Here is a 13,549-nt window from a genome sequence, read left to right on the forward strand (position 1 = left end):
GGTTCTCAATCGGATTTAAGTCTGGTGACTGCGATGGCCACTTCAAAATGTTCCAGCCTTTTTTCTGCAACCATGCTCTAGTGGATTTGGAGGTATGCTTGGGATCATTGTCCTGTTGAAAGGTCCAACGTCTCCCAAGCCTCAGGTTTGTGACGGACTGCAACACATTGTCATCCAATATCTCCTGGTACTGAAGAGAATTCATGGTACCTTGCACACGCTGAAGTTTCCCTGTACCTGCAGAAGCAAAACAGCCCCAAAGCATGATTGACCCCCCACCATGCTTCACAGTAGGCAAGGTGTTCTTTTCTTCATAGGCCTTGTTCTTCCTCCTCCAAACATAGCGTTGATCCATGGGCCCAAATAGTTCTAATTTTGTTTCATCAGTCCACAGAACACTATCCCAAAACTTCTGTGGTTTGTCCACATGACTTTTGGCATACTTCTTATTCTTTGGAGACAGCAAGGGGGTGCGCCTGGGAGTTCTGGCATGGAGGCCTTCAGTACGCAGGGTGCGCCGTATTGTCTGAGCAGAAACTTCAGTACCCACATCTGACAAATCTTTTCTCAGTTCCTCAGCAGTAACACGGGGACTTTTTTCCACTCTACGCTTCAGATAGCGCACAGCAGTCGCAGTTAGCATCTTTTTTCTGCCACGACCAGGAAGCATTTCAACAGTGCCCTTTGCCTTGAATTTGCGAATGATGCTTCCTATGGTGTCTCTTGGTATGTTTAACATCTTTGCAATCTTCTTTTAGCCATTGCCCTTCCTGTGAAGATTAATCACCTCTTCTCTTGTCTTCCTGGACCATTCTTTTGACTTCACCATGTTTGTAACCACACCAGTAAATGTTTAGAAGGAGTTGAGTATCACAGTCATTTTAAAGCTGCCTAATTGGTGCTTATTAGGCTTTATTGCTGTTCCCTGACATCCACAGGTGTTTTCAATACCTGATTGAAAACACTTCAATGAACCTCTGTTCTTCAGAGTGGTAGTTCTTTAAGGGGTTGAATAATTGTGTCAATGAAGAATTCACAAAAGAAACATTTACTACTATATTACAAAACCAATTGATGTCATTTTAGTTGCATATGGTTCTTTAAGAAGTCATTGTAGGATTTCATTCTGAATACAATTACAAATGTACACTAAATTCCCTAAAACCCTTAACAGCATTGGGGGGTTGAATAATTTTGAACACAACTGTATATATATATATATATATATATATATATATATATATATATATATATATATATATATATATATATATATATATATATATATATATATATATATATTTTTTTTATATTGTGGTATTATTAACAAATGGCTTATCTGTGAGCTTCATTATTTTAAAAAAATCTCTGTGTGCTCATAATCTTTAATAAAAAATGCAAATCTCCTCCCCTCCTTAAAACGATCTCTCTTCACTTCCGGTCATATGGTTTGGCAGGTGGGCGGGTCCGGTAGAAGATCGCAGCGATTAGGTGTGTTCGACATCGGCTGTGGCTGGATGTAACCGATCGGCGAGACTAGCCGCGTGCAGGCGGGGAGGAGCTGAAAACGGAGACGTGAAGTCGGACGCGCTGTGGTTCCTGTAGTTTGCTGCATTTACGTCAGGCATGGCTGATCACGTGCCGTTTGCTTGCTTTATCGCATTAAACATGATTTGTAACATGTAAACTACATAAAAAGTGAATTATACTGTTTTGAATGTCCGTGTGAGCATGAGTGGAACTGAAGAGGCTTACAGCATCTGTTTTTACAAGAATAAAGTTTAACAAAAGCATATATTATTTAAATACCAATGTAGTGGGGTCTACGTTTTTTATCCATTTTATTTTGATGAAGATGACACAATATAACATCGCGACTACATGAAAAGAGCTTTAACTGTTATAAAAATACAGATTTGTGAGCATTTGTGGAACTGAGGGCGTGAAAGTACACACGAAACACACGTGATTGTTGTCATGTGGTGAATCCGACCAATCTTGAAACAGCTGTGTCGTCATTACAGCCCGTGCAGCTCCTCTTCGCGAACTGCGCTGGCTAACTCAGGCGGCTGATCCCGAATCGCTCTTGCGGTACTTAAAAACCATATGACGCAGTCACGTGCCTGCAGCGCCAGCTTAAGTCGGACAGAATTACTAACCGGAATGCACTGCTTCAAGTCAGCGACCGATCGGTCTGCGCAGCGCCGCATGAAGTCGAACACACCTTTTAGCAATTAGCAACACGACCCAACTTCAAACGATCCAATCAGATCTCGATGGACAAATTCAAATCCAGCCCATTTCAAAAGCCGAAATGAAGAAGCCAAGGTAATATAAAGCCATGAATAAATATTAAAATTGAGGCTATTAATAGAATGTGCTTTGGCGGGCACCATGTTGGAGACCACTGGGGGGTGTCATTTGAGACACAGCTTGTGAATTATTAAATGTTTGAAGCTATGATAATCATTAAAATATTTTTGTGTGAACATTATTTATTTAATTATAGAATTATTATATTTAATTCTTATTTATTAGTCCCATAGCTAGGGTTAATTGTGGAAGTGCATTGCAACAAACAACTGTATCCCTATTAAAATAAATTGTAGTTAAGCTAAAAGTGTAAAGATTATTGGTGTACTACTTAGGTTACATTCCAGCTATAAAATGTAAAAATTGCACAACACCAAATTTCTGCAAGTAAAGCAATGGTCACAGAATGCTAATACACAATACAATACATAACTTGAGATGTATTGGAAAATCACTGTGCAAAAAAATGTCACATTGTAATGACGGACATTCAATTTTTTTCCCCTTTTTTATGCTCCTAGCTGAAGAATATCTGTGCCACATGTTTCCTTACCCTCAGACATGCTCTTCAAAACATGGAGGAAACACATTAGCAGGTTTTTGATTTCTTCTCTGTCCAGTTTATCACAGCGTAGCATTGAGCTGCCAAGTGCAGAAGCTGACTGAGTCTGTCAAACACATGCATACAAATATTACAATTAAAAACAGCACATAAAAACGCATTAGGTATACTGTACTGTATGGCATTAGCATCACATCACAGCAGATTGAGGACCATCAGAGGCCTTGCATAACATTAAACAACTACAGTTAAAGTCAACAACTAAACACATGCATATTGCTAAAAAATGTTGATATGCATGCAAGACATGATGTTTAAAAGTTGAAAGCACACACACACACACACACACATAGGTTCACTCCCCAGATGGGGACACTCTAGGATTGATCTACTTGTATAGTGTCAGTAATTGTGTTAGTGATGCTGTCGTAGAGGGCGGGGCTCGACAGCAGAGAAAAATCCATCGTGACACGTTTGGCTGCACGACTGGTGGGGGCGGAGTCCTCTGTTTCAGGGGGGAGGGGCAATGCAGTGAGGGTGTGTCTACGTGTGAACCTCTCTTTCGGCTAAGAGTTCAGAGGGTGAAGGGCAAGAAAAGGTGATAACAATTACAATGAATTAGGATAAACTAACATAGGTATCACTCTGATCACTTAGACCAAGGTTTACCATTTATGTAATTAGCTAAATCTTTTTATTTTACCTCTTTTTTTTTCTGCAAAGTAACATTCAAATTTGAAATAAAGCATCATCATTAAACGCATGAGTTTATATTGGGCAACATTGGTATTAGTTTAGTACCTTCTCTACCTTATCCATGGAGCTGTTTTTCTCGCTGGTCTTCTCATGGAGGCTGTTTCCCGAATCAGTGCTGATCAAGGACCCTCGGGAATCAGCGTGCCGCACAGAGCCGATGTTGGGCGTTGAGGTATGAGGAGACGCTACACACCGAAAGATCTTGATTCATATAAGAACTCATTCACAGAAACATCTACTGATAATAATAATTCACTCACCGGTTCCTGAGATGACCCCAAACACATCTTTATGAAGGCTGTTGTCAAGGTTACCCACAGGCTTTTGGGGAGTTGCAGTGGGGTCATCTCGTCCATTCTATGCAACAATTACAGGGCACTTGAATATAGAGAACCTGAACAAATATATAATAGATTGATTTGTGTAATAGATCATTCACCTGGTTGGCGCTTAATTGAGACGTGTCTCTCACATTGACTCTGTGAACGTTCTCCTGTAGCAACCCAAACAACGGTAGATAGAGTGTCGCCAGCCTGGCTTGCTGACTCTACGCATACAAACAAATACACGCGTTAGTTGTGACCTCACTAACTTGAATTTTGGTTTATGCGTCTCACCAAATTGCAAACCTTGGAGGCGTATCGGTCATCAAATGCGTGTTTTATCATCAGACTCTTCAGCACTTGAATGGAGATCTGACGGACTTCTCCAAACTCCTGAAGGGCTCCGCACACTTCCCTTAATAGTAAGCCGACCAGAAAGTGATTCCTGCAGAAATCATCGGTCAACGAGTAGTCCAACTGCAAATCTGCAAGACGACGGGAAGCCATTACAAATGCAAAATATATACAGTATATAATATAAATAGGTTTTACAGTAAATTAAAATGTATATATATCTTCCATCTAATTTAACAAGCTATGTCTAATCGGGCGGCGCTCAAATGCCTCAAACCTGTCTTTGTGCAAGTTGAAAATAGGAGAACAGACCAGACCTACAGATTCATTGAGCACTGATTCATAAACTGATCAGTGAATTCGTTTACTTTAAGGGTCCATCCCAAACCAGGAAGATGGAACAACATAGCTATGACACTACATAGATGCTTCATGGGCTGTGTCATTTATACAAGGTCCCGTTCTTTCTGTGTTTTTGAAGCTTTTATTGTGTTTACAGTGCGCAATATAACATGTGTTAATGTTTCACATGTGGAAAAAATTCATTATTTTTCACACATTTGACTTATCTGTATAGCGCTGTTTTCACTGTCCTCAAAACAGGCTGATGTTTTTCTTGTTCTATGATGTCCCCAGTGATGGGCATTAACGCGTTAGAAGTAATCCAAGTAACGAGTAAAGTAAGGGATTACAATAATTAGATTACTGTTACTTCCTCGTATTTCCTCGATTTTGTTTGGTGAGACTGTCTCGGGTCGTGACGTGAGTCGAGGGACAATGATGTATGAGCGTCGCGCCGTCAGTCAGTGTAGTGTTGAACATGAAGAGACAACATGGAGCGCAGAAGAGAACAAGACCATGCAGCGTTCAATGCTCGGATGTACCGACATTACTTTGAGTTTAACTCAGTTAAAGGTGACAAAAACATCAGCACACTTGCGTGGAAATAAAACTTAAGCGAAAACTTCCACCTCAAATCTGAGCAAACACCTAGCAAGCCGGCACAGGAATGTGAAACTTACTGAAAAAAAACCCTGAACAAGACGTTCATGCGAAACCTGATGTAAACAACAGACTATATTTCATGGATTATACCCATTCGTGGACAAAAACGGTCATTGGATGTATTTTATTAGACTGTTTTCATGGGTTATTCACACATCTGAAACAGACTGGATTCGACTCACGATCGTTATATCAACACAAAGGTAAGAAGTCACGTTTATATTTTGCATGTTGTCATCTGGACTTTTTATGATACTACATTTATGATGCTAGAGCATCTGTATCTCAAAACAGAGACCATACACTGATGCTAAACCCGCAGACCTTTTAAAACATGTATAGTAATGTTAATATTATTTATGTTTGTAGGCTAAATAAATATTGTTAGCAGCGTTAAAAAAATGACGTCATCACGCCCACGAATTAGTGCGTGTCGAGAGGTTAAAAAAAGAGTATTTCATTTTATTCAATTTTAGATGATGGAATATGCCGAAAGAATATAATTAGGCTGAAAGGTCTGTTGTTTATAGCATATTTAGATTGTGCATCGTGTTTTTGAAAAGTAACTTAGTAAAGTAACTAATTACTTTTGAAAATAAGTAGTTAGTAAAGTAACTGGATTACTTTCTTGGAGAAGTAATCAGCAATCAGTAACTAATTACTATTTCCAACACTGGATGTCCCTCCTTCAGAAATACGTATTGAGTTCTGATTGTGTAGCTTTTTTAGTGTGTTGTGATTCGATAGCAGCTTAGCTTGCCGTTCGCTTAGCTGGCGGCTGATGTATTCCTGTGGGCGGAGGTTAGTCAAAAAACTGTTCTACGGACGTCATTAATTAAAGCAGGAAGTAGAGGGCTGTAGTCCACACCGACTGTTCGCTGTAGTCTTTGAAAGGCGAATTTTGTTAAAGAAAATATATCGCCTGGCAGTGAACTTTGAGCTTGATCATTTTACAGGTATTATTTATGCTATTAGCAACATTACACACTAACTAGGGTTTAAAAAATAGGTCAGGAGGAACGTGACCTTTAACACATAATGCACAAGAACATTTTAAAGTCACGGGGCAAGCAGGACTGCTCACCTACCTACACACCTGGCGTGAACCTCCTTATTATGAGACAGAAAAGCTATCATACACAAAAAACAGCAGAAGAGAGAGAACAGAAAGCCAAGCAGATGACAAACATGAGCAAGCGGCACAGAAAGCATCAAAGACAGAACCGAAAAACGGTTAAATCTAATAAAACTAATTCTCCTGATGAACAACTTAACCTTTGAAGAAAGACAGCGGAGCAGTTTGTCTACTGTTTCAATAACAGGCTCTTGAAGAAGCTGTTTACCTTGGAACCTCTGAATACGACCCTTTCCGAAAGGCATGGGGAGGTTAAGGGGGATGTAGTGTTCGTGGTTACACACCACCCGCAGAAATTCAAACTTAAATTCGTACAGCGTCTACAGGACAGAAATATAAACAGTATTAACTGCTAATAGCACTTTAATGATATATAATTTATATATATAGATCCACCTCCAATGAAAGCATCTGATTTAAGTCCGAAATGTTATGTACAACTATTATACAATGACAGTATACTAATATGTACCTTGGGATCCCCAGGCATGAAACAGGTGATGTAATTGTTTATCAGTTTAAAGACGAATCCCCGATCCATAAAGGTAAAACAGCGCTGATGATCAGACAATAAGACGACATTGAGTTTATAAATGAAGCTTTCACAGACGTAACAGCACATCAAAGAGACATTCACAGTCATCAAATATCACTCAATATTTATAGTCAGAGGATCTGCGCAGTCTGTACCTTAATAAACACAGCCAGGCTGTGGTTGGCATTGCGGGCGGCATCCAGGTTGTCCTTATACTTCTGTGTGATGTGGGGCATCAGCATATTCACCAGCGTCTCCACCGCATGATGGAACGATGCCGTGAACCGCTGATTCCTGGATAGCTACACGTATAACACGTATAAGATCTGTCCACAGCTCAGACAAATGTGTCAAATACAGAAGTTAGACAATCATAAGTTCCTCACCTTCACCTTGCCGCTCTCCATCAGGTACTGAGCCATCGACTTTACCAAGGCTTCGAAAAAATACCATGAATACTGCAAAAAGACAAAGCACAATATATGAATTTCTCATTTGGCACTATGAACTTGACCATTCAGGAGCATCTTACGATAAAGAGCCTTTTCAATACCTTTAAAAGCTTGTTGCTGGTTAAGAAATCAGTCGAAGGCTTTAAGATGGAAGTCATAGCTTTGGCCAACTCTTCATGCACTGTCTTATTGCTACCGTTTGAGAAGGACTCTGTTTTAAACACGTACTGGAGAAATGAAAAATCAAAAAAATACAGCAATCGTTATTGAACAGTGAAAATATTCAGAATGGATTATAATAAGCAGAGCTTGACTGACCTTGACATACGATCTCAGATAATGCTCCAGACCCTCCTCATGGCACTGGGCAACTATGTGAACCATGACCCTGCAGGAGAAAAGAAACATGGTAAATATAACAGAGTATGAGTGAGACTTAAGAAGTCGAATCAGTTTTTTCTTTTTTAAGATTGGCGACACATTGTTTTTCTTACTTGGTGGTGTTTACGGCCACATCTTCATTACTGGCGCTGGTCAGAACATGAACCAGTTGGTTTAAAATAGTCGGCAGGAAGTTGATCATCACGTGACCTTCCATGGCGTGAAGACTCTGGGGAATTATGGGTAATGTCATGTCATTAAGCATATCATAATAATTCATAACAGTAGACCAGCATGAGTTTCAGACAGTTTATGCTGGGTAGTGCTGGTTTAGTCATATTGTTCAACAGCAAAGAATGCAGATCAACAATCAAAGTGCATAGTCAGAAAAAAGGTAGATTTTCTGTCGCTAAGCTGGTACCATAAGTTTATTTTACCTTTACAGTTACTCAAAATATAGTACAATGTTGTAAATGTTTTGGGTACATTACTATACCTTATTGGAGGGACACTCCACTTTTTTAAATAAAAAATAGGCTCATTTTCCAGTTCCCCTAGAGCAGTGTTTCTCAAACTTTTTCAGCCCAAGGACCACTTTATCTTCCATTTTTTTTCTGAGGACCATCTAACATAATCCCACTCTAACACGCCCCCCCCCCCCAAATTTTTTTTTTTTTTTAATTTGAAAAGATAAGCTAAATTTAAGTTTAATATGCAACTGTTTCAAGTCAAAAACTAATTATTTAAACACAAATGCAATGATATGTTCAGAAATTATTATAATAATTTTATTTCATTTGAAAAAGAAAATGTGAAATGAGTTGCAGCTTAAAGGAACAGTATGTAAGAAATTTATATTAATTAATCATAAAATGGGCCTGATATGTCACTAGACATTAAGAAATCATTTTCATTTTAAATACTTATATCACTTACATCAGTGGTCCTGCCAGGATATTTTCATTTGAAAAGTGGAGTTGCAGCCCTCAACTGATGTTTATTTTGTCATTTTGTGTATTGGCCACCAGTTGTGTGATTGCAGTACCAGTTTTAGCCACAAGTTTTGTGATTGCAATACCAGTTTTGGCCACAATCCTACATACTGTTCCTTTAATGAACAACAAAATGCACATGTGAAAAAAACTGCAATTAAACATACTGTAACAGCCTAGGTCCCACTTAATGTCATTCCAAAGAGCCATTAGTTTAAAACTGACGTGGTGGGTATAGGCAGTCTATGGTTGTTACTATGGTAAAAATAAAATGCTGAATTTTTTTTACCCTTAATGTCCAATATTACTGCAATCACAGGGATTTTACACATGAAACAAAAAATAGTACATTACAAAACTAATAGATCTGTGGATTTTAGCTGCTGTCAGTTGACGCTTGATCTTTTCTTTTGACTACTCTTTGGTTTAGCCACCGATCAATTTTTACGTTATTTAAACAGAATGGCAAGAACTGATATCACATTTTCGCACGTGCATTAAAAATCTACTTAAATAAGTGACGATTGTATAAACACTTGCCTAGTTTAGGTCATCTTTTGGTGGACCACTAGGGGGCGATGGCGGACCGCACTTTAAGAATTACTGCCCTAGAGTGAAACATCTGATTTTCACCGTTTTGGAATCCATTCAGCCGATCTCCGAGTCTGGCGGTAGCACTTTTAGCATAGCTTAGCATAATCCATTGAATCCGATTAGACCATTAGCGTCGCTCTCAAAAATAACCATATAATATTTTTCCTAGAAAATCGCAACTTTTAATTTTCTGTCGGTCTTAGTACACGATGTAACTACAGAAGAGTCCAGTTTTAAATAGGAAAAATATCGAAACTCTTTGGTCATTTTTGAGTGCTATGCTAATGGTCTAATCGGATTCAATGGATTATGCTAAGCTATGCTAAAAGTGCTACCGCCAGTCCCGGAGTTCAGCTGAATGGATTCCAAAACGGTAAGAATCAAATGTTGCCTATTTTCAAAAAAAAAATGGAGTGTCCCTTTAAGGACATATAGTGTACTGGAAAAGGTACAGTTAACTGTTTTGTACAGTACCCATAACATTTAACTGGTACAAAATTGGTCCTAAGGGTATAAAATTATAAGGTACAAAAATGAATATTTGAGGGTACCACCCCAGTGACAGGAAAGGTATAGTTTAAAACTTTTTTTCTGACAGTGTGTAATGGACGAAGTTTAGTTAACCACAGAGGTTAACCTAGTTAAGAATCAAACATACAAGCATCGAAAAAAACGTGATTTTCTGGACAGTCATCTTTTTCATCTTCTCACCTTGAGATATTTGACAAGCTCTCCATCAGCTGGATGCGGGGCAGCAAACTGAATATTCTTGCAATGATAAAAGAAGTTGTGCAGGTGCTGGTCCTGAGGAGGTTTAAAGTATTCATTGGGATCAGATAAAAAAAGAATCAATCACTTCAACAATCTTATTTAGATCTTATAAAGATCATATTTAGTTGTACCTGAGTGTATATGGTAGAGACCAGATGTGTGGACATTCTGAAGAGAGGACGCCCTCCATCTACCCACTTTATCTCAGGACTGGAGTGCTGTAAACAAAATCATCATCAAATTAGCAATTGTTACTAAAAGAGAACAATCACAGTAAAGTTCACATGAAGACCCTAGCTTAAGTTTTCTTCTACTGTTCAAAACAGTTTAAAGGTGCATTGTGTAACTTTTAGAAGGATATCTTGACCAAAATGCAATATAATATACATAACTATATTATCAGTGGTGTAAAAAGAACTTACAAAATGAACTGTATTGTTTTTATTACCATAAAATGAGATGTTTTTATCTACACACACCGCGGGTCCCTTTGATATGAATTGCTGTTGCTATTTCACACCACCATGTTCTATAGAGCGTGTTTTGTCACTATGTTGTTTTAGACGATGACGATGTTTGTCCTGTGGCGGCTACTGTAGCTTTACTATGCGTTTCGGAAGGGAGGGGTAAGCTGTAGACTGAGCCATCGGTTGCAATTCAAAGTTTCACCACTAGATGCCGCTAAAAATCTACACAGTGCACCTTTAATTATAAGATCTCACAATTTTCATAATTCTCTCATTTACAAGAAACTCCATTAAGTCTCTATGAAAAAGCTACTTAGAAATGCAGATGCAAATGGATACACTATTAGCGTGTACGTATAAAATCCACTTATGAATGGCAAAAGATCAATAAAAATAAGATGTAGGTATATCCATAGAGCAGATTAGATCACACACACATACAACTCCTTAAAGCAGTGTTCTTCATTGCGCGGCTCGGCAAGCTTTCATTTGTGGCTCGCATGGCAGTAAATAATACAGTGATATGATCATGCAGGGACGCACTTTTTCTGTCTTTTCTGCTCCGGACGCTAACTTTGTGAGAAAACCATACATGTTAGATCAAGATGCATGTTGATAAGCGTGTTCAATCGCATGCAGTGCTTGCACAAAGCGATCGTCGTCATATGACATCAAAGTACCGTGAGATAAGACTGCTTGTTATGCTTTCGAATTGCTCTCGCGGCACAGTAATGTCACTCGCCAACCGTTCTGTGCAGCGCCGCTTTATGAGAAAGGTGGCCCCCTGGTGGTTTGGGGAGCACTGCATAAGCATATTATAAGAATGCTTAGCATTAAAATCCTGTTTTTGTCATAAGGGAAATAATCTTAATAGTTACAAATTTGACTGATAAATGATAAAGAATGATTTGCCTTTGTATTTACTGCATTGCAACCGATTGATAAGCAGACATGCTGTTTATGACTGGATGTAATTTTTGATACTTTGCGGTAAAGGCGGCTCTCCTATTGACCCTGACCTATCAGTGTGGCCCTCATGAAAAAATTGGTGAAGACCACTGCCTTAAAGGATAGAAATCAGAAATCATTTAAATACAAAATAACTAAACTAGATGATATGGTCAGCAAGATTTTTGCCAAGAAGGGCATGTTTTTGTTATGACTGTGCATGGTGGTCTTACCTTGCTTACGCCCTCCTGGCAGCTGAGGTAACCATTTGGTAAGTTGGAGGCCACTGAGATGTTTTGTTCACTCATAACAACACGACCATCTTTAAGCAGAGGAAGCCACGCAGAGCCAACTAAGAAAGGGCAAAATGTGAGAGAGTAGAGTACGTATGGGAGAGAAAACATCTAGAACATGTACTGTACGGTAAATATTAAAAATTCATATGATTTGTTGATTGGAATCTAAAATGTGTTTCTATATCTGATAATGCATAACATAATGCATAACATAAATTACCAAGCGCCAAAGGGCTTCAAATGAACCTCTTAAAAGCATTTCCATCCATAGCCTAGGCCTCATCATATTACCCATCAGCAGCCCCAATTCCCAGTATCCCAGCATGGAGTATCATTCAGCTTTACCTTCTTGCCTACCATCATTTCCATGCCTACTGTACCAGTGTGGGACATGTTTAGCAGATTGTCTTCAATTAATTGTAATAAATCCCTTGGCCCTGACATGATTCCCCCAAAATATTGAAGGAGTTTGCATTTGAGATCAGTATTCCTCTTTGTGACATCATGAATAGTTCATTTGAGGAAGGAGTTGTTCCTATGCAATGGAAAGAGGCTATTGTTGTCCCTCCTAAAGACTTTGAATGACCACTGTACTTTACATGTAACCTGTAATACTGCTAAACTGTAATAAATGCCTTGTGGATGGACAGTACGGTACCTGGGGTCTCCACTACATCCCGTTTCTTGGTGCTGCTATCACAACTGATGTGGTAAAACGTGAAGAGCAGGTGGTGCTTCTCGTGGAGCTGTGTGGGCAACTCGATTTTAATCTGTAGTACACACACATACAACACAATTCCTTAAAAATAACCCAGCATTTTTTAAATTTATTTTTTATTAACCCTTGGATTATACTTTTGGACAGGGTTTTAATCATCACCTCATCATAAAACTCTGGGTTGTGCTGGTGGTGCAGAACAGCAGCGTAGGCATGTTTGGTAAAGAGGGGACCTCCTGGATGACCATAGATACACTACAGATAACAGTAAGATACATAAACAGAGAGAGAAATAAAGAAATTACATTCTCTATACCGCTTCTCCCTATTTAGGATCCATTATAGGGCTGAACATGTAGAATATATAAACTCACCTAAAGGATTATTAGGAACACTTGTTCAATTTGTCATTAAATTATCTAATCAACCACTCACATGGCAGTTGCTTCAATGCATTTAGGGGTGTGGTCCTGGTCAAGACAATCTCCTGAACTCCAAACTGAATGTCAGAATGGGAAAGAAAAGTGATTTAAGCCATTTTGAACGTAGCATGGTTGTTGGTGCCAGACGGGCCGGTCTAATCTGCTCAGTTACTGGGATTTCCACGCACAACCATTTCCAGGGTGTACAAAGAATGGTGTGAAAAGGGAAAAGCATCCAGTATGCGGTAGTCCTGTGGGTGAAAATGCCTTGTTGATGCTAGCTGACTGATTCAAGCTGATAGAAGAGAAACTTTGACTGAAATAACCACTCGTTACAACCGAGGTATGCAGCACAGCATTTGTGAAGCCACAACACGCACAACCTTGAGGAGGATGAGCTACAACAGAAGACCCCACCAGGTACCACTCATCTCCACTACAAATATGAAAAAGAGGCTACAATTTGCAAAAGCTAACCAAAATTGGACAGTTGAAGACTGGAAAAATGTTGCCTGGTCTGATGAG

The 13,549-nt window shown here is 39.0% G+C and overlaps 1 protein-coding gene across 6 annotated transcripts in view; it reads right to left on the minus strand.

Annotated features, from left to right (window-relative positions):
* dock9b (dedicator of cytokinesis 9b) overlaps positions 1–13,549 on the minus strand; it is a 153,186-nt gene that overhangs the window by 44,693 nt on the left and 94,944 nt on the right. For 5 of the 6 annotated variants that reach the window (XM_073870819.1, XM_073870817.1, XM_073870816.1 and 2 more), the window contains exons 19-35: positions 12,765–12,857; positions 12,543–12,654; positions 11,822–11,940; positions 10,305–10,391; positions 10,114–10,206; positions 7,930–8,045; positions 7,754–7,823; positions 7,537–7,662; positions 7,370–7,441; positions 7,139–7,285; positions 6,921–7,004; positions 6,657–6,768; positions 4,261–4,439; positions 4,071–4,178; positions 3,892–3,988; positions 3,686–3,816; positions 2,867–2,981 (exon numbers count right to left, since the gene is read on the minus strand). In XM_073870819.1, coding sequence (XP_073726920.1) covers positions 2,867–2,981; positions 3,686–3,816; positions 3,892–3,988; positions 4,071–4,178; positions 4,261–4,439; positions 6,657–6,768; positions 6,921–7,004; positions 7,139–7,285; positions 7,370–7,441; positions 7,537–7,662; positions 7,754–7,823; positions 7,930–8,045; positions 10,114–10,206; positions 10,305–10,391; positions 11,822–11,940; positions 12,543–12,654; positions 12,765–12,857 — 1,861 coding nt within the window. Of the gene's footprint in view, positions 1–2,866; positions 2,982–3,676; positions 3,817–3,891; positions 3,989–4,070; positions 4,179–4,260; positions 4,440–6,656; positions 6,769–6,920; positions 7,005–7,138; positions 7,286–7,369; positions 7,442–7,536; positions 7,663–7,753; positions 7,824–7,929; positions 8,046–10,113; positions 10,207–10,304; positions 10,392–11,821; positions 11,941–12,542; positions 12,655–12,764; positions 12,858–13,549 lie in introns of all 6 variants that reach the window. The other variant, XM_073870814.1, reaches the window with a different exon arrangement.

The sequence above is a fragment of the Misgurnus anguillicaudatus genome, chromosome 8, assembly GCF_027580225.2.
Source record: "Misgurnus anguillicaudatus chromosome 8, ASM2758022v2, whole genome shotgun sequence".
NCBI classification, from domain to species: Eukaryota; Metazoa; Chordata; class Actinopteri; order Cypriniformes; family Cobitidae; genus Misgurnus; species Misgurnus anguillicaudatus.